The sequence below is a fragment of the Pipistrellus kuhlii genome, unplaced genomic scaffold (assembly GCF_014108245.1).
Source record: "Pipistrellus kuhlii isolate mPipKuh1 unplaced genomic scaffold, mPipKuh1.p scaffold_m20_p_8, whole genome shotgun sequence".
Lineage (NCBI taxonomy): Eukaryota > Metazoa > Chordata > Mammalia > Chiroptera > Vespertilionidae > Pipistrellus > Pipistrellus kuhlii.
Window position 1 is genome coordinate 18,824,271 of NW_023425584.1, and position 19,096 is coordinate 18,843,366.

Genomic DNA, 19,096 nt, shown 5'->3' on the forward strand with positions numbered 1-19,096 from the left:
GCTGGACTACTAATATAACTTTAAGCATTTAATCTAATACAGCAGATTGCCTTATTTTTATTAAATTTATTGGGTGACATTGGTTTACAAAACCATACAGGTTTCAAGTGTACAACTCAACAAAACATCTGCACACTATATTGTATGTCAATTGTCCCAAGCAAAGTCTCTCTCCATCCCCCCCTTCCCCTTTGCCCACCTTCCTCTCTCTGAGCTTCCATTTTAGCCACCAGGATATGGCTCTGGAGGGTGTGGGCCACTTCTTCCGTGAGTAGGCTGAGGGGAAGCACAAGGGTGCTAACTGTCTCTTAAAGATGCAAAACCAGTGCGGCAGCAAGGCCTTCTTTCATAAGGTGCAGAAGCTTTCTCAAGATGAGCGGGGTAAAACTCAGGATGCCATGGAAGCTGCCATGACCTTGGAGAAAAACCTGAACCAGGCCCTTTTGGATCTGCATACCCTGGGTTCTACCAGCACAGACCCTCATCTCTGTGACTTCCTGAAGAACCACTTCCTGGATGATGAGGTGAAATTCATCTAGAAGATGGGTGACCACCTGACTAACCTCTGCAAGCTGGCCAGCCTCAAGGCTGAGCAGGTTGAGCATTTCTTCAAAAGGCTCACCCTCAAGGATGACTAGGAGCCTTTAGAGCACATGTGTCAAACACAAGGCCCGCGGGCCAAATCCGTCCCGCCAGGCCTTGCAATGTGGCCCACACCGCGCTGTCATCACTGCACTCCGCTGCGTTTCCATCACGACAGTTTATGACTGTTCAGTAAACCATTCGGCCCGCGATTTAGGCTGGATTTTAGATTTTGGCCCCTTCTCTGATTGAGTTCGACACCCCTACTTTAGAGGCTAGAAGCCTTTGAGGACCCTTCTGCATCCCCCTAGAGTCTGGATTCTTGTTTGAGCTTCTCCCTGAAACCATTAGGCATCTTTTTAACTCTCCTATATTTTGAGCCAAATGTTAAATTTTTTTGCAGCAAACACAAAGTAAACTAAGAGTTATTGATTGCCTATTATATCTCAAACAGTGTTTCAGTTATTAGAATTTCAAGAAAACCATAATACAAAAGGACAAATAGGCTCAGATAATGTCATTCCAATGTTGCAGACCTATTGAAGAACCGTTCATGCTGAGGCCAGTTCTTTGAAATAGATTGTGGTAGCATATCCTGGCCACCAGAGGGCAGAGGTAGACTACATAAAGGAGACAATTTAGCCAACTGAAGAAACCTTAGGAGCAGTCACTTGTAATTTCTCTTAAGTTAGAGACTGAGAGGAAAAGTACTGCAAAAGGAAGACTGAGAACTGTCCTTATCCCTATATCCACACTTCTGCTTCTTCCAACAAATTGAGAGACATCTGGGAAGGACATCTGGGAAGAGGCTTCACTGCAGGTATGGGGAGATGGTGAGAGTGCAGATTATTCTCAGAAAGCGTTACGCTCTATTTAGGAATCCACTCCCAATTCTCTAAGACCTTATCCTCAATTGACTGATGAAAAAAATGTGACTCAATTCACTTATTAAAATGCAGAGTTGGGCAGTAGTAAAACATGAATTAGATTTAGGAGTCATGCAACATGAAAACTGGAAGGGTCCTCAAACAATCTAGTCCTCCTTCCCTCTTCACTGATGGAAAAATTAGTACCCAAAGTTTTGACCTACTCATTAGGATCACAAGCAAAATGAGTTTCTTTATGCTTTGTGGCTTTCTATAAGGACAGATCCTTTTGCTACATTGAGAAACATTAATGACTGAATCACTCTCCAAAGGTATAGAGATGCTATTTTAAAGCTCATGGTGACCTAAATGTACTTCTTAGTTAGAACCCCACCTTGCACTTAAATAATTTAGACACAGAATATTTTATTAGCATAACAATTTATTAGCAAATGAAATAACACATATAGGATCTTATGTAGTAAACATCATGAACATATCCTTCCAGAGAAAAAGGATCTGCTATTAATCAACTCCCCCTCTCCTACAATAGGCTGCAATCATCAATAACTTATTCCATAGAACAGAGGTGGGGAACCTTTATTCTGCCAACGGCCATTTGGATATTTATAACACCATTTGCAGGCCCTACAAAATTACCAACTTAAAAATTAGCCTGCCATATTTCGTCAAACATTTAATTAATTCACCCCTAATGTTTTGGCAGGGCCAGACCTAATGATTTCGCAGGCCTTATATGGCCCTTGGGCCAGACATTCCCCCCACTGCCATAGAGGGTTAAGTATGATTTATGTGGAATAGCATCAAGGCACTTGCTTTAATTAAAAAAGATATATGTGGTATAAAACATTCCTAAAAGTCACTGCCCTTGAATAATTGAAAAAAAAAAAAGGCAGTATACTCTTTTAGTGAAGTGACAAGACTCAGAATTTGGTTAATTTATATATCACCCTGATATTGTCTTAATTTGTATATAAAATTGCAAGGAGACAAAAGGTAGCATTTTAATTAAAGATTGATTTGTTCACACTAATTTTTGAGACATCATGGCAGCATCAGAATTCAAACAGTAATTTCCCAACTGATTTGAATTAAAAGACAACAGCTGTTTCGCTCCAAGTATTATCTTATTATTTTAGGAATGGAGACTGTGGCAGGGGAAGAGAACTTCTTAAAGTAAGTTTATTAAATCTGCAATTAAAAATATTTTCTGGCTTAGGCTGCTTGTCTATTTGCCAATTTAAAAACCTTCAGTTAGAAATTTAGTCACTGGTATTTTATAATAAGATTGTGATTATTTGTCATTTTTCAGAGTCATAAATCAAGTCCAAGCAAAGTTATATGCCTGGTTCCAGTGTAGACTTACAAACAATGTATCTCCAGTAAAGGCATTTAGTGTCGTTTTCATAATTCAATATATCTTCCTATTTTACTTCACTAAGAGGAAAGGAAAATACATACCAAACCCCCTACAATCTAATAAAATGCTTATTTAACATGCTTACATCAAAATTTAAAGTGCAAAAAACTTTTAAAAAAATAATCCTTGTCAGGATAAAAATTATCTTATAAAAATAAATCTCCCCCACTCCCACATCCAAATTCTCCATTCCTAGTTACTAATAAATTTTTTTTAAAAAACTAAAATGTACGTTGAAGTTACAGTATTTCAATGGAATTTTACTTTAATAATAGGTTGATAACAAACCAGCTGGTATATTATTTTGGCCTGTTCCATTATAATTTTCATTCTTGTTATTAGCACTCTAATTAATGATTCCATTTATGATTATCTAAAATCTTTCTACCAGCGTTCTCCTCTTGGGAGCATGCCTGAACCTTTTCCTTCCTCACTCTCCCCACCAGGCTTTGCCTTTCTTCCTCCTCAGCTCCAAGGGCCCTTCTTTTGCTTCTGCAACATGTTTCCTGAGCTCAGGCAGCCCCGCTGATTCACTTCTACTACCCATGTAACTTTCTAAATAAACTTAATCTGAAACAAACACACAAAAAATCTTTACTTTTAAAAAAAAAAGCCAAATTACTTCAGAGCATAAAAGTTTTCTAGATCCAATTTCCTCCTTTTGCAGTTTTTAAGCCATTTCAAATAAGGCATCACTATAACAGATAAAGAAACATTGCAGGGTGCGGGGAGAAACATTAAAGAACAGAAAAAATTAAGCAAAGTCTAAATCCTATGGAATGATGTCCCTGTGGAATTGTTCCCTGAACAGATGGAGGCATCCCTGCCTCCTTCTTTGCCTCGATTGCCTACCTCCTGCTAAGACCTCTGTCCAGGCTCAGTCCAGCTCCTCCATAAAGCACCTCCAAGTGCCAATGTGTGTCACTGAGTTACCACATGGTTCACCTACTGGATTTGGTATCAGAGTCCCGGAACCCTAGAGTTCTGCATAGGTCTTCAGGAAGTGTTTGAGGAATTATCTATATTGATGCAAAAACATACAGTTCATCTATTCCACTACATAGAGGAAAACAATTCATTAAAAACTTTAATAAGGCTCAAGACCTTGAATTTATCATTATAACTCCTACCTAGACTCAATTTTAAGTTCTGAAGAAATACACTGCAGCCCTTTTTTAAGATCAGAGCTAACACCCAGACAAATTACTAAGAGAACACAATATACATTTAAAGAACATTTACCATACTGTAAATTTAGCGACAAATCTGGCTTCAATGTCTACTATTGTTTAAAAGCTAAGTCAGTCTACCCAAATCTTGTTTTCCTTTGGTCTCAATGGAAAATTTTTTTCAAGTAATTGCCAACTAGACATCTGTCCATTTTACTCCCATCAGAGGCACAGACAGTACTATCGTCACTAGTGCTCCACAGTAGGTCAACCTGGGCCTTTGTCCCAACGCCGGCTACTGCATGCTCCTCAACTCTCTCAAATTTGGTGAATCTGTGCCCCTCTCCTGGAAGCAGAACCCAGTTTTGACCTTGCTCTCAAACTAAGGTGTGGCTTCTAATCCTGACCTCCCTACAGTTATGCAGGGTTAACCAGGGATTGGATCCTATTCAACTGAATGCCTCTGTTTTCTCCCTTGTTTAGTCAGAGATGGTCTTTTCAATGATCTATTCCTTTCACCCTTCCTCTGAATGTCAATCCTCAGTCTCTCTGTGCATGAGTACCCTCCACTCCTCTTATTATAGCAAATTAAAAAAATAGAAGGTTGTAAAGTTTTAACGATTAAGTGTGTACACAATACATTTCAATTAAATGACCATTTTAAGATATTCAGAATTTTGTACATTTGTCAATAAGCAATGAGAAATTTTCATTTAGACATGAAAATTAGAGTAAGCAAGATATTTTTGTATCAATAAAACTTGTAAAACAATACATAGTGAACTAAAAGTGAAAGACTTTGAGCAAGAAAGCAAAGGAAATGAAATCCTAGTGAATTAAGCTTTGGTTTCACATTTGATTTCTTCAAACCACCAGGAAAAAAATTTTAAGACATGTACATATAGGCCAAACTCAACCCAAGCAGAAAGTGTAAGATATAAATTCTTAGGAAATCTTAAATGTTTTTACAACTAGTTACCAAAAGCAGAATCTTTTTTGCTTGAGTGGGAGAGATACTAATTAAAGCACAATTAAAGACTTTGCTAAATGCATAAAGCTCCAGAATTGTTCATATCCACAAATGAAGAGAAAGGTTAGATAAAGGTCAAATTCTGTCACTCCATTCTGCTAAGGAGCTTTTCAACTTTTTTATACTTTTTTTTTCTTTTTTACTGTGCTAATGTTTGCTAAATTATAGAGTTGTCTTAAACATGTACTCTACTCTGTCAGGCAGCAGTAGACATCTATAATGGTCTGGATTCAAACTTAGCTTGAGGGAGGAAGGCAAGAAGTATTAAAAACAAATGATTAACCAACAGAAAAGAATGCATAAAAGCTTCCAAAGGAACATCAATAATTAATCTGTACATGTTTTAGTGAAAACAAAGCTAATGCTTACTGCCATGCATTTCTATTTCAGGAAGACTACCAATCCCCAATTGACCCTTGCTAAAATGCCATGGGAAGGAAAGAAATCACTAAGTAACAAATTCTTAAGGGCAACTGCCAATCATTCCTATTTGTAATCTGTCCTTAACAGTTTGCCTCAAGCTCATTTAAAATACTGTATAGAATTGCAGAGTCAGCATTCTGTCTTTTATCTAGCAAGCTTGTCATTGGTAATCAGACATAGCAGTTTAGGACAGATTCCATGGAAAATACACTAAATTACTGAAAACTAAGGAATTACCTGCATTGATTCCAAAAAGAACTATAGCTCATCTATAGCACTACCAAATTCATTAAAAACATTAATAAGGATCACAGACCCTGAATATATCATTATAACTCCTAGACTCAATTTTAAGTTGAGAAACACTCAGAAACAGGAACAGAGATTACAGAAAAGTCAGGGAAGATTCCCATTATTTTTGCTGATTATGAAGAGCTCTTTGCTTAGCTCCTTACAACAAAAAGGTATGATGAAAAACTGACTTACAAAGAATGTTCTGTATAATGTGAAGTTAGCTGGTAGGATTTCACAAACATACTCAACCATCAGTCTTCTGATGGGTCTGTGCCTATGGTTTCCTGCCTTTAGGAAAGGAATAGTACTTTCCTATTAAAAGTCAAAGATCTCACTGCTATCTGGAGGGCAGAGACTGGGTATGGGGAAGTAAAAATAAGAAGAAAAAAAACTTGAATAGTTATTACCTTGTGCTCCAGAGGTCTCTTGATCTGTTGGTCCAGTATCAGACACAACAGTCTTTCCCTGCCTCCTTTCCACTCTCTCCCCAAAGAGCCAATCATATAGGCTAGAGCATGTCTCATGTAAATGCCAATGTCACTCCTTTACCTCCTAGAGAAGGAAGAGTCCAAATGCATATCTCCTCAAAGAGGATGGTCATACTTGGACAGTGTGGCTCAGTTGGTTGAGTGGTATCCTATGCACCAAGAAGTCACTGGTTCAATTCCTGGTCAGGGCATATGCCCACATTGCAGAAGGGATCTGATAGATATTTCTCACATTGATATTTCTATTTCTCTTTCCCTTTTCCTCATCTCTCTCAAAAACAAAAAATCAATAAAAACTTTTTTTTTTTAAAGACGATGATCATGATCATTAAGGTTAAGGGCTACTTCACAGTTCAATAGATATTTAATACCAAGAGCACTCCCTATTTGCAAGAAAGCTTAAAACCACAACATTTTCTTCTGATTCTGCCCAAGTATAAGCTCTGCTGCACTTCTGTATCTACGAAGGCCATCAGCTTCTAAGAATAATGACTAGCCAATAGGTTAAAATTTCAAGTATGCAAGTTGCTACTGGCTAGACATTGTTCTTCTTTTCATCTACTTATCCAATTGGTCACTGGAAAGACTCAGACCATTGGGAAAACATATTCCTTTCTGATTTTGACATTCTTCTGCAAAAGCTATCGCTTCATATACACTATAAAAGAGGCTTTCATCTTCCTTTTTGCAATACTCGCCCCGGGCCAGGGAATCCTTCACAGAGGGATTGCATTGAGCCAGTAGAACTTGTATGCCAATGGCTTCATAATCTCTGCGAACTTCTTTCAGTGTATGGATCCCTGCTGTATCTAAAAATTGGATTGCACTGCAGTCAATCACTATGGTATGGAGTCCCAAGGGATCATGGGAAAGTTGCACTGAAACTTCATCCTGAATTCCACTGAGAGTCACTGTTTCCTTTTTTATCTTTCTCTTTGCTGCCTTCTTCTGAGCTGCCTTCACTAAGATTGGGTTGAGGGTTTTTTTGTATAAAGCAGATTTAAAACATTCTTTGTTTATGTAGTAGAGAGGGGCTACAAAGCGGAAAATCTTGATGCCTGGCTTAGCCTGAAGGTTTTTGTAAGCAGATGTGGATTCAAAAATTCCCGCTTCTTCCACTAAGCCAAGCAATGAACTCTCCGGCTTCTGAGTACGGAGGATGACACAAAACATAGAAAAACAAACACCTATAAGCAGGCCCATTTCAGTACTTATCAGTGCAGAGGAGAGCATAGTTACAAACCAGATAACTGTATCCATTCTGCTAACCCTCCACATCTTGGGCAGATCCTTAAATTTACATAAAGCTCCCCGGAGATTTACAATAGTGATCACACCAAGGACACTTTTCTGAAGGGAATAGAATAAAGGAGCTATTACCAGGAGGACCAACAAAAGAACCAGAGCTGTCACTACACCAGAAAGCTGAGTTTGACAGCCTGTTGATTCTTTAACCAATGTTTTTGCAAGAGCTGCACTAGTAGTGAAACAGTGGAAGAAGGAGGGGATGATATTGCAAAAGCCAATGGCATACATTTCCTGGTTAGCTCTGACTGGGTAACCATGTTTCTTGGCAAACATCTCAGAAAGTGATACAGTGATAGCAAAGCCAATGATAGACATAGCTATTGCATCTATAGCTACACTAGGAATTAAGTTCCAGTCTGGTGCTTTGGGTGGCATAAACCCAGTGGGAATATGTCCAGCAATGCTGGTATTGTATTTCTCATTCAGTTTTCCAAAATGAGAGGCTAATGTCGCTGCCACAACGACAATGAGTTCAGTAGGAATTGGTGCCTTAAGCTTGGATTTGAAGTGCTCATTGAGTTCTTTGGTTGGCAAAAGAACCAAAAGGCACAAAAGGCTGGTGATGAGATCACAGAGATTGGTCTTATGGATGTTTCTGAAGATATGTATCCAAGTAGTGATGAGTGAGCCCACGCCACTACTCCGAGGAAGGCTGAGCCCAAGGAGATACTTGGCCTGAGATGTAAGAATAGTGAAGGAGGCACCAGTGACAAATCCACTCAGCAAGGCATCTGAGAGGTAGACGGAAACAAAGCCCACTTGAAAGAAGCCCATCGCTACCTGGAAGGAAGAGTATACAAGTGTTAAAATATAAATGGAAAAGAGTCACTAAATTCTGTATTACTCTGGCTTTTTTTTTTTTTTTTTTTTTTTCATAGAGACATATCAGAGCATCACAGAATACCAGAGCTAGAGAAAAACACAATCATATATCAATCCTCTCATTTTAGAGACAGGGCTCATTTTACGACACTCAGAGGGCTAAGCACACTATTATTCATTAGCCTAGATGAGACAGTGACTTAGGATTCCTACCTTCTTAAACTCCTAAAACAACTCTCTGTACACTTCCTCTGCTCTTCATCCAAGCCCCAAATAAAGCGAGCTACTCTTCCTCTTCCCTTATTGGTTTCAAATGCCTGCAATAGATATGTAATTCTGGCACTGACTCCTGATGCCAGAAGGCAGGGGCATGATGATAATGGAAGATTAGTGGATTCTATAGGAGAACCAAGAAGAATTTCATTTCTAATCCTTTCTCCTGGTTGATAATTAACAGTGTTCTTCAACTTTTTTTCCTGTGCTACAATCCAAGAGAACTACTATCTTAGCAATTCTATAGGAAAGAGGGGGTGGTCATCTATAGTTTGAAAAACTCCTGCACTCCTCCTCTCCTAATTCCCATGCTGTTACCATTCCTGCCTGCCTGGTAATGCTGACTCTGCCAATAACCAACCTACATAATCTCAAGCAAAGCAATTTTTCCTAACATATAAAATCAAAGAGTTGTATTAGGTGGTCTGGGGTCCCTTTCTGGTCTCAGTTTTTACAACCAGATAATTAAAATCTGGTTGATTGAAATTCATTGGTTAAGGGCAACCTGGAGTTGAGAAAAGAAAAGCAGCTTTATTTTTCCTAGAGTCAAACCAGGGTTTGAATTTTGGTTTTACTCCTCAGATATTTTGAGCATTTAATAAATAATAGTTTTAATTGTTGTGATATCTAAGATCCCTTACAGATCTGAGATTTCCTACATAGTGATTTCTTTTTCTTTCCTTTTTTTTTTTTTTACAAGGTTTAAAATTTAATTAGCAAGTTCCTGTTATGCAAACTCTGCTCATTAAACTAAGTGTCCCATTAGTTAAAATGAGCCCACAGCAGGCGGGTTGGATGTTGGCTGGGGCAGAGGGAGGGGAGACGGGATTACAGCGGCTTGGCTGGCAGGGTGGCCATAATTTAGGCGGGCAGAGCTCCCTCCCAGTCCCTCAGGTGACCTTGCATAGTGATTTCTTTGGTCAGAAACCATAACTCTCATTCCATTGTTTCTTACCTGATAAACTCCAGCCATAAAGGTTACGGTGCTGCCCACTGTAATTGCATAACAACTTCTGTCACATATCCTGTCTGATGTCTGGTTTAATGATGTGCTCCCATTCGAAGCCATTCCTAACGACAGGGCAACATGGGCAGTGTCAAAGCCAGCTTTGATTAGTTCTCGGTCAACTACCTCACCAATCATAAGGCACAGTATTCCAAAAATGCCCACAGAGATGTGACGGGAAGTCCCAAATATGAAATAAATGATGCTTGCAAAAAATGATGTGTACAGACCATAGATTGGTTCTTGGCCTGCTAACAGGGAATAAGCAATGGATTGGGGCACCAACAAGATGCCCACAATCAAGCCGGACATCACATCTCCTAAAATATTTTTCTTCAGGTCATATTTTGGGAGCCACTGCAAAAAGGGAAGGAAACCAAAAATCATCTGTTTTGCTTTGGTTGGGCTGCACTGGCAACTCTTCTGTAGTTTTTTGTTGATGAATTTCTTAAAGTTAGTATTTGATTTCTCTTTAGGCTCCATGTGGATCCTAGGATAATGTCTGCATTGATTTGTGGCTTCAAGTTTCTGGAAGTCAGTACTTGATTCCTTTTCAAGCTCCATATGGATCAAAGATGGAGGACTGTATTGGTCTTTTCCTTCAAATGGGTCCGTGGCGGAAAGGTCATGTTGCTCTGTATTTTCCGAAGACATTTCTGAAGACAGATACTTTCGCCTCCTACCCCAGAGAAAATACAGAGTTACTTCATTAAGTAATTCTCAGTGCTCAACATTTTAACAGCCCTACTTGTCATTCATGAGAGTTAAAAGGAGTTCAGTTTTGTGGTTAGGTATCTTATAGTCACATTTAGTTGAGCCTCATTTGTCTTGATAAAAAACAAATAAACAAAAAACAAAACAAAAAAAGAACCAGACAATAAACAGCCAAGTCAAAGCAAATAATTCACTGGATACAGGACTTCCTGAGAGTAAAAATCATTCAAGGATTCTTTTCCATCCCTGCCTGGTTCCCCCTATAATTTTTTCCTCCAGAGAGGGTATCAGGATGGTCTATTTCCTTCTTTCTATATGCTATCAACTATCTTCTTTTCAGGTTTTCACACCCAGATATGCTGTAAATAGGATCTGGTCCCAAACCTTCATCCACACCTGCAAGTCCCTAAAACAAGGAAAATGGTCTTTTTTCGGGGGGAGGGTGGTAGTAGGGGGGAGAGGCTCTTTAAATAACTCCCTAATTTGCTGAAAATAAACATAAAGAAGAAAAAGCAAGTGAAAGAGTAAAAATAAATGTTGTTGTGGTTTTGTTTGTTTGTTTGTTTTTAAAGAAACTAGGGCAGAATGCATTTAGGCCTTCGAACAACACTCCTTCACTTGGTAGGAAAGAGGATAGGGAAGTTGATACAAGATTATTAAGCATATGAATGTCAAGAGCCTGGGGGGGCTGATTGAGCAAGTGTCTGATATATGCTCCGGAACGTTTTGATCTAATCTACTCTCTTATAGTGTAGAGTCATATCTGCCCCGTTCATGCAAATAAAAGTTCGCTTTACTATTCTAAGTGCACACACTGAAGAGAGGCATAAGGTTGCTCTGTACTTCTACTTGGAGGGTAACTAGGTAGTCTTGCATCTCTGGGTCCTAAACTACAGAACTAATGCCATAAGACCTTTCACTAGTAACTATAGGAAAGAAGATAAAATTGACCAAAAAGAAGGGGCAACTATAACAACAGAAAAATCTTGTAATAAAAGAGGAGAAAAAAGCAAGAGGTTCTCAAAGCATTACACTGTTTACCAAATACTTCACAAATCAGAGTCTTTGTATTAGCTGCTTGGTTAACTTAGCATGGCCATCCACCTCTCTATCAATCATTTTTAAAACCCATTTAAAATTCAACCTCTTATACAAAGCACTGATCAATCTTTCCTAGCTCAAACAAATCATTATACCCTCTCCGTCCCAAAGCATTCTGCATTCTGTTCCAGTACCAACCACCCTCTTGTATTTGTTCAGTAGGATTCTCTCCAGCTCTGGGAGGAAAGGACATCTTTTCATCATTGTAATCATCAATTAATGAAATATTGTAACTCTCAGAGAACAGACTTATAAAAATTTTGGATGAATAAACAAATTTATGACTATAGCCAGAGAGAGATAAAATATACTAGATGGAGGAGTCAGGAAGTTTTCTGTTTTGGAACTGACATAAAAATAGGACCTTGTGAGGTTCTATAAACCCAATATTACCAAAATGTCATAGTCCAGGACCCAAGACCCATTTAAGAACACAAGATACGTAAAACTACCCCACATTTTGTTTAGGATGAATGGTCATCCCACTAAACAAAAGTAAAACAACAGATACTCTGATAGCTTTTTTAAGTAAATAAGGAAAAAAAGAATAGATTTAGATGGCCACATACCCTGAGCAAGTCAATCAGATTGGTGGATACACACCGGTCTTCATTCCTCAATGCAGCCAATCTGTAACTCTCTTCTCACTTCCTACTTTCAGGCCATTCTCTACTGCACTTCTTATGTTCTGTCATTCTGTTTTGGAATAACTCTTGGTGAATTCTGAATCAAAAGGTTTTTCCAAACCTAAGATATGCAAAAGAGACATAAGAAAAACATAACATATAACTATTTAGCACTTAAGTTTATGTGTCTCTCACACTAGAGTAACTAGACTAGAGTATACATTCAAGGACAAATACCAAGTTATTCTCATTTCCATATAACTCACCACTAACATGATGCCTCATGCCTGATATGTATGGCTATGTATCTGTTTATTGAAATGAACATTTGGTGAAGCTTCAAGTAAATATAATGAAGACCCCCCAAAAAAATCTTCCTTATATTCTGTTATCACAAATTATTAGTAATGTTCATTTATGCCTTTATGCAAAAAGAGCCACCATAAATAAGGCTTATATCAATAGTACAAGCACTAAGACATACTGATTCTAGTATAAAGCCCCATATAAAACAAAATAATAAAATACCCAAGAAGAAAATAACTTAATGTAAAATCATGATCAAATATATTAAACTAGAAGCCTGGTGCATAGATTCATGCACCAATGGGGTCCCTCAGCCTGGCTTGCAGGGATCAGGCTGAAACCGGCTCTCCAACATTCCCCAAGGGGGCCCAGATTGCGAGTGGTAATAGGCCAGGCCGAGGGGCCCACCAGTGCATGATCGGGGTGGTGAGAGACTACTGGAGGGCTCCAGGGAGTGTCTAGGATATCTTGGCCAGTCCTGACTGGCCGGACCCCAGCAGCAAGCTAACCTACAGGGTGGGGCATCTTCCTCCTGATGGTCAGTGCGCATCACAGCAACTGGATGAAAGGTTGAAAGGTCAGGCACTTAGCATATTATGCTTTTATTATATAGGACTAGAGGCCTGGTGCACGACATTCGTACACAAGTGGTGGTGGTGGGGCATCCCTTAGCTTGGCCGATGCTCTCTTGCAGTTCAGGACCCCTCGGGGGATGTCCAACTGCCAACCTAGGCAGTCAGACATCCCACGAGGGGTCCTTAGATCTGCAGCCGAGGTGGGAAAGGCTCCCACCACCGCCGCTGCACTCATCAGCTGTGAGCCGGGCTTCTGGCTGAGTGGCGCTCCCAGTGTGGGATCACAGTGACCACCACGGAGCAGCTCCTGCATTGAGCCTCTGCCCCTTGGTGGTCAATGCACGTCATAGCAACTGGTAGTTCCATGGTTCTGTCGATTTGCATATTAGGGTTTTATTACATAGGGTAGTTCCTTGCACAGTAATTCTCTGCTTTCAAAAATATTTCAAATACACCTCCCATTTGCCTCCTCAATAAATTTGAGAACAGCGTATGAATTCTATCTCTAATATGAGCAAACTCAAACTTTAGTCACTTGCTCAACTGGTAGAACCAGATTCCCAAACCTCATCTTCCAATTTCCAAGCTTAACTCTAAAATGCCACATAGCCCCTGGCAGGGAGTGAGCTATAAGGAATTAAGGGGAGAAAAAAAGGGCACATATGTAACACTTTGAACAATAAAGATTTTAAACCAATAATAAATAAGTAAATGGTTAAAAATAAACTACCAGATGGCCTCAAAATTTGTTTCCTTGCTAAGAGGTCTAGGAGCTAGTTCAAAGTAATACTCTGTGGCCAAGTTCTCAACACATTTCTGGATTATGATTAATTTTAATTGGTGAAGGGAGCAAACTGCTTGACTTAGGTTTGGTAAAAAGCTAAGAATGAAGTTACTTTTTACCTTTCATATTACACACCTGCATTGGTAATATTTTCATTTTATTTTGCCATTAGAAATAATGATGTAAAATTTATGTCTGTAGCATACATTTTGGTTAGAATAGTTTGTATCCCAGGCAATAGTCAAACAAGGCAAGCAGGCTCTTATTCCATTTACTTTTGCTGCCCCTCTAACTGGAACGCTAGAATTTTTTTCAAATTCGGCCTTAATCAGTTCCTTGCTAGACACGATATATAAAATAGCAGTACTGCCACCACCATGCTGCTGCTGAGCACATCCCTGCCTTCCACTCCTATCTCCTTTACTTTGCTCTATTTTTCTCCCTGACCCTCTCACCATCGCCTACCATGCACTTACTTTTTTTCTATCTTTCTCATGAGAGCAGTAATTTGCCGTTTTATTAAATTCTTAGCAAATATTATTGAGTGAATTAATAAATGAAAGAAATGGTTTTTTAAAAGGAGTTACCCCTCTCTGTCCATCCCCCCCCCCCCCCACACACACACACAATAACCAAGCTTGTGTCAAGACATTATACAGTTTGGCAAGTATCTGCCTGGGGGTTTATGCTCACTAAAAGTTATGTCAATAATAAAAAAATCACACCTAGTAAACCTAAACTAGATCTCAGCAAAGCCCTGTCATTTCCAGATCTTCCCCTAGGAGGCAGCACATTACAGTACTGTACTTTCTATATTAAACCAGAGATCTATTAAAATGCAGGTTCCCAGGAAAGTCCAAGGATGAGATCTAAGACTCTGCAGCCTAATGATTCTGAGCCAGCGAGCTGAAGGCCAAACTTGAAGAAGTACTGGGTATGATCTGGAGTCAGACAGATCCCAGCTATACGGTTAAACAACATGGCACTGGGTGAAAAACTTCGTTTTACTCAGCATCAGTTTCTCACCTATAAAATGGGGGCAGCATCACCTAACTTGCAGGCGTGTTAAAAAACTAACACAAGTAAAGCACCTAGCACACTGCCTGACATACAGCATTTGCTCAATAAATTATATCTACTAGTCTCTGACCCTTGAGAGTCGTGAAGGGGGGAAAAGGGCATCAGCAGGCGGGGGCCTGTGAGTTTCAGTTACTTGGTTTCCTTCCAAACAGATTTAGCTCTCCATTTCTTGACTCAATTATTTATTTATTTATTTTGAGTTAATCCTCCCCCAGGGTATTTTTCCATTGATTTTTAGAGAGAGTGGGAGGGGGAGAGACACAGAGAGAAACATTGATGTGAGAGAGACACATCAATTAGTTGCCTCTCCTATGCCCCCGACCCTTCAGTCCACCCACCCCATTCTATGCACCCCATTCTATTCTAGTCCGCCAACCAGCTAGGGCTTGACTCAATTTTCAAAAACAGGAACTTCTGCTTAACCTAATACTGGATAATCACATTAGTTCCAGATTTCACATAAAGAGCCCTAGGCACAAAGGTGTGTGTGTGTGGGGGGGGGGGGGCAGGGAGGGGGTGTCAGTGGTAATAGAATAGGTACCAGAAAGGAGTTTAAGTCTTAAATGCTTCTAACTCACGACAGTCCCCAATCCGTGCAAAGGAAGGGCCCAAACCGACATTCTGTGAGTTGGGGAGTACAAGCCCTAGCTCTGCAAATGATCTAGGCAAGGCCCTGGTTCTCGCTCTGTCCTTTCAGTGTCCCCATCTATTCACGAAAGAATCTCAAGTTAGCCTATGAATCTGCAAGAAGTATATACAGGTCCTGATGTATATTTCACCAGGTGTGTGATTTTAAAAAACCAAGACAATCAAGCCCTCTCTGGTGTCCAGGTCTCAGGTGTCCCCATTTGTGGGGGCGGAGAAAGAGGGTAGTGGTGGCAGCTCCTTCTCCTGGGTTTTGCTCTCAGAAACCTGGGTTCCCCATTGCTCGGTGAGGGCTTGGCGAGGGCTTGTCCGCAGAGCAGCACTCTTATCTGCGCCGAGCAGGAGGCGTGTGTGGACTGGAGGGAGGAGCCAAGCACGCCGCCGGAGGAGCGGGGCGGGGCCGGCCGACCAGGTGGGGAGTGGGGCTTTGACACCTGCCCTGCCCCGCCTCTGCCAACCCACGGAATGACCCCCGGCAATTGCCCTCGACGCCCTCGGCGATGGTTAGTCCTGGTTGGTCCGGGCTTCCTCCCAGCACGGCCGGGACCCAGGCCGGGACCACCCTAAGAGCAGCGGCAGGCCGCGCGGAGGCCGGCATCGTTCCCCCCCTTTCCCCCCCCCCCCGCCCCCGCCCCGCCCCGTCCCCTCCCCTCCTCTCACCTCTCAGGTCTGCGCCGCCCCGCGCCCCGATGCCCCGCGCAGCGTCTTCCGCGGTGCGGAGCAGAGGGCACACGACCGCGCGGGCAGTGGCCGCCGGCTCGGAGCCGGCCTCCCTTTTACCGGCTCGTTCCCTTCCCCGCCCATCTCCCGGCCCCAGGAGGCGGGGCCGGCGGCCAGGACGCGGGGGCGCGAGGCCAGGTAGCCGCCGAGGGGTGCGGAGAGCAATCCCCAGCGAAAGCCCGGCCGTGGCAGTCACGTGGCACCGCGGGCAAGAGACGCGGCCGCCGGCCAATGACCGGGCCGGGCTGGAGGGGGCGCCGCCCCCCCGCCGCGTTCCCCCTCGCGATTGGCTGACCTGGGCTGGAAGGCCACGCGTCCCGGATTGTGGGGAGGTCCCTGCTCCCTTCCTTCCCGAGGTGGTGAATCACGAAAGTGGGTGTTCACGGGTCTCCACCGTAACCGCGGAGGGCGGCGAGGAGACAGTGCCCAGAATGGCGCGGAAGCGCTCTGCCTCGAGCTGGAGAGGGATCTGCGTTTGCGAGGAGCATCGTCCTTGTATCTGACGCCTTGGGACCCGGTTCCTTCCCTCTCCCCTCACCCCCCTCCACTCCCCTGTACTGATGGGAAAACGGAAAGGCCGGCTAGAAAGTTAGATTTTCTGACCCGAGTGTAATTTATTATCCATCGAAGGGCCCAAGAGCCAGAGGCTCTTTTTAAAATGTAAAAAATAAAATAAAAGGTAAAATAAATATAAAATGTCATTCCAATTCTCCTCGGTGGCTTTCCTTGACATTTATAGGTAAACTAAAATCGTCCCTATTATCTTTAGGGTACTGGATGTTCTCTGGCTACTTCCGCCTGTGAGTGTCAGTTACCCGATTTTTCTTGTGTCTCAGGTCTTAGCCTAAAGGCCTGCTTTCTCCTCAGCGACACAGTCCTTGCCAGTCACATCCTATTATGCCCTCTTGATTTATCATCAGCCGGAACTGTCCACTCTCTGATTTATATGTATTTTTTTTATGAAAGGTCAAACTTAAAGGCCAAAGTTTGTTGTTAGTTTTTAAAACTTTATTTATTGATTTTGGTATTACATATGTGTCCTTATTCCTCCATTACCCCCCAACCTACCTCCCCAATTCATGCCTTCACAACCCAGTTGTCTACTATGTCCATTGGTTAGGCTTATATGCATGCATATAAGTCCTTTGGTTGAGCTCTCCCTCTTACCCCCACTCTCCCCAACCTTCCCTGTGATTTGACGTTCTGATGTTTCTCTGTCTCTGGATCTGTTTTTATTAATCAGTTTACGTTGTTCATTATATTCCATAAATGAGTGAGATCATGTGATATTTATCTTTCTCTGACTGGCTTATTTCACTTAGCATAAGGCTCTCCTGGCCTATCCATGCTGTTGCAAATGGTAAGAACTCCTTCTTCTTTACTGTAGGGTAGTATTCTATTGTGTAGATGTACCACAGTTTTTTAATCTACTCATCTGCTAATGGGCACTTAGGCTGTTTCCAAATCTTAGCTGTGGTGAATTGTGCTATGAATATAGGGATGCATATATCCTTTCTGATTCGTGTTTCTGTTTTCTTGGGATATACTCATAGAAGTGGGATCACTGGGTCATGGGAGTTCCATTTTTAGTTTTTTGAGGGAACTCCATACTATTCTCCACAGTAGCTTCACCAGTCTGCATTCTCAACAACAGTGTATAAGGATTCATTTTTCTCTGAATCCTGGCTAGCACTTGTCATTTGTTGAGTTGTTGATGATAGCCATTCTGACAGGTGTGAGATGGTACCACATTGTTGTTTTGATTTGCATCTCTCAGATGATTAGCGACTTTGAGAAGGTTTTCATATATCTCTTGGCCTTCCTTCTGTCTTTTGCTTTTTTAGTCTCTCTTTAAGTTCATTATTGGTGTCTAGAAATGCCTTTGATTTCTTGGCATTAATTTTGTATCCTTCTACATTGCTGAATTCATTTATTAAGTCTAATAATTTTTTATAAAGTCTTTAGGGTTTTCTATGTATAATATGTCATCTGCAAATAAGGACAGTTTTACTTCTTTTCCAATTTGGATGCCTTTTATTTCTTTTCTTGTCTGACTGCAATGGCTAGTACTTCCAGCACTATATTGAACAGGAGTGGTGAGAGTGGGCACCTTGTCTTGTTCCTGTTCTTAGGGGAAATGGTTTTAGTTTTTGCCCATTGAGTTTAATGTTGGCTGTGGGTTTGTCATAGAAAGCTTTTATTATGTTGAGGTATGATCCTTCTGTTCCCACTTTGCTGAGAGTTGTTTTTTTTTGTTTTGTTTTGTTTTGTTTTTTATCAAGAAAGGGTGTTGGATTTTGTCAAATGCTTTTTCTGCATTAATTGATATGACTATGTATTGTTAGTTTTATTAGGTTTTTTTGTTTGTTTGCTTGCTTATTTAGCTTTTCATGAATAGACAGATATGACTGGAATCTAACAGTAATTTCAAGCAGATTTGATAATTTACCAGCAGAATAACTTTGATGCTTTTGAAAATATTGCTAAGAGCAGACATCTCAACGAGGGTTGTCATTAGTCAACTGTTCAGCTTGACATTCTTTTTCAATGTTGAGTCAAGAGTGCACGGGAGTGTGTTTTCAAGTTTTCTTTGAAGATTCTTTATATTTTCCCCAGTGTACCTGCTTTTAATTTAAAAATAAACATGGCATTCTAAATTTAGGACTCAAACATATCCTTACTTGATTTTGATGTTGAGTATATATTAAGTTGTTCATTCTTCTCCTTGTTTATAGCCTATGGAAGCATACTGGGTGGTAAAGTAAGAAGACTGTGAAGGAAGCAAAATGGTTAATTTCCCTTTCCAGTGAATCTCTGCATAGTCATTTAAGGAACTCCCTTTC

General features: G+C 41.0%; 1 protein-coding gene across 5 annotated transcripts; it reads right to left on the reverse strand.

Annotated features, from left to right (window-relative positions):
* Positions 1-1,876: 1,876 nt before the first annotated feature.
* On the reverse strand, positions 1,877-16,448 carry SLC26A2 (solute carrier family 26 member 2). Of its 5 annotated transcripts, none has more exons than XM_045576985.1 (5): positions 16,194-16,448; positions 12,087-12,264; positions 9,652-10,381; positions 6,800-8,381; positions 1,877-5,824 (listed from the first exon to the last, which is right to left on the reverse strand). In XM_045576985.1, the coding sequence occupies exons 3-4, from the start codon at positions 10,354-10,356 to the stop codon at positions 6,852-6,854; spliced, it is 2,235 nt and encodes a 744-aa protein (XP_045432941.1). In that variant the 5' UTR covers positions 10,357-10,381; positions 12,087-12,264; positions 16,194-16,448; the 3' UTR covers positions 1,877-5,824; positions 6,800-6,851. The 5 variants fall into 5 exon arrangements, with proteins under 5 accessions (XP_045432941.1, XP_045432942.1, XP_045432943.1 ...); XM_045576986.1 differs by lacking the exon at positions 16,194-16,448 and adding an exon at positions 15,668-15,821; XM_045576987.1 differs by lacking the exon at positions 9,652-10,381.
* Positions 16,449-19,096: the final 2,648 nt, after the last annotated feature.

Bases quoted from the DNA above. Each gene is read 5' to 3' on its own strand.
- SLC26A2 (XM_045576985.1), bottom strand. From the start codon at position 10,356: ATGTCTTCGGAAAATACAGAGCAACATGACCTTTCCGCCACGGACCCA. The intron at 8,382-9,651 runs GTAAGAAACAAT...TCTTCCTTCCAG, and splicing joins TTATGGCTGGAGTTTATCAG to GTAGCGATGGGCTTCTTTCA.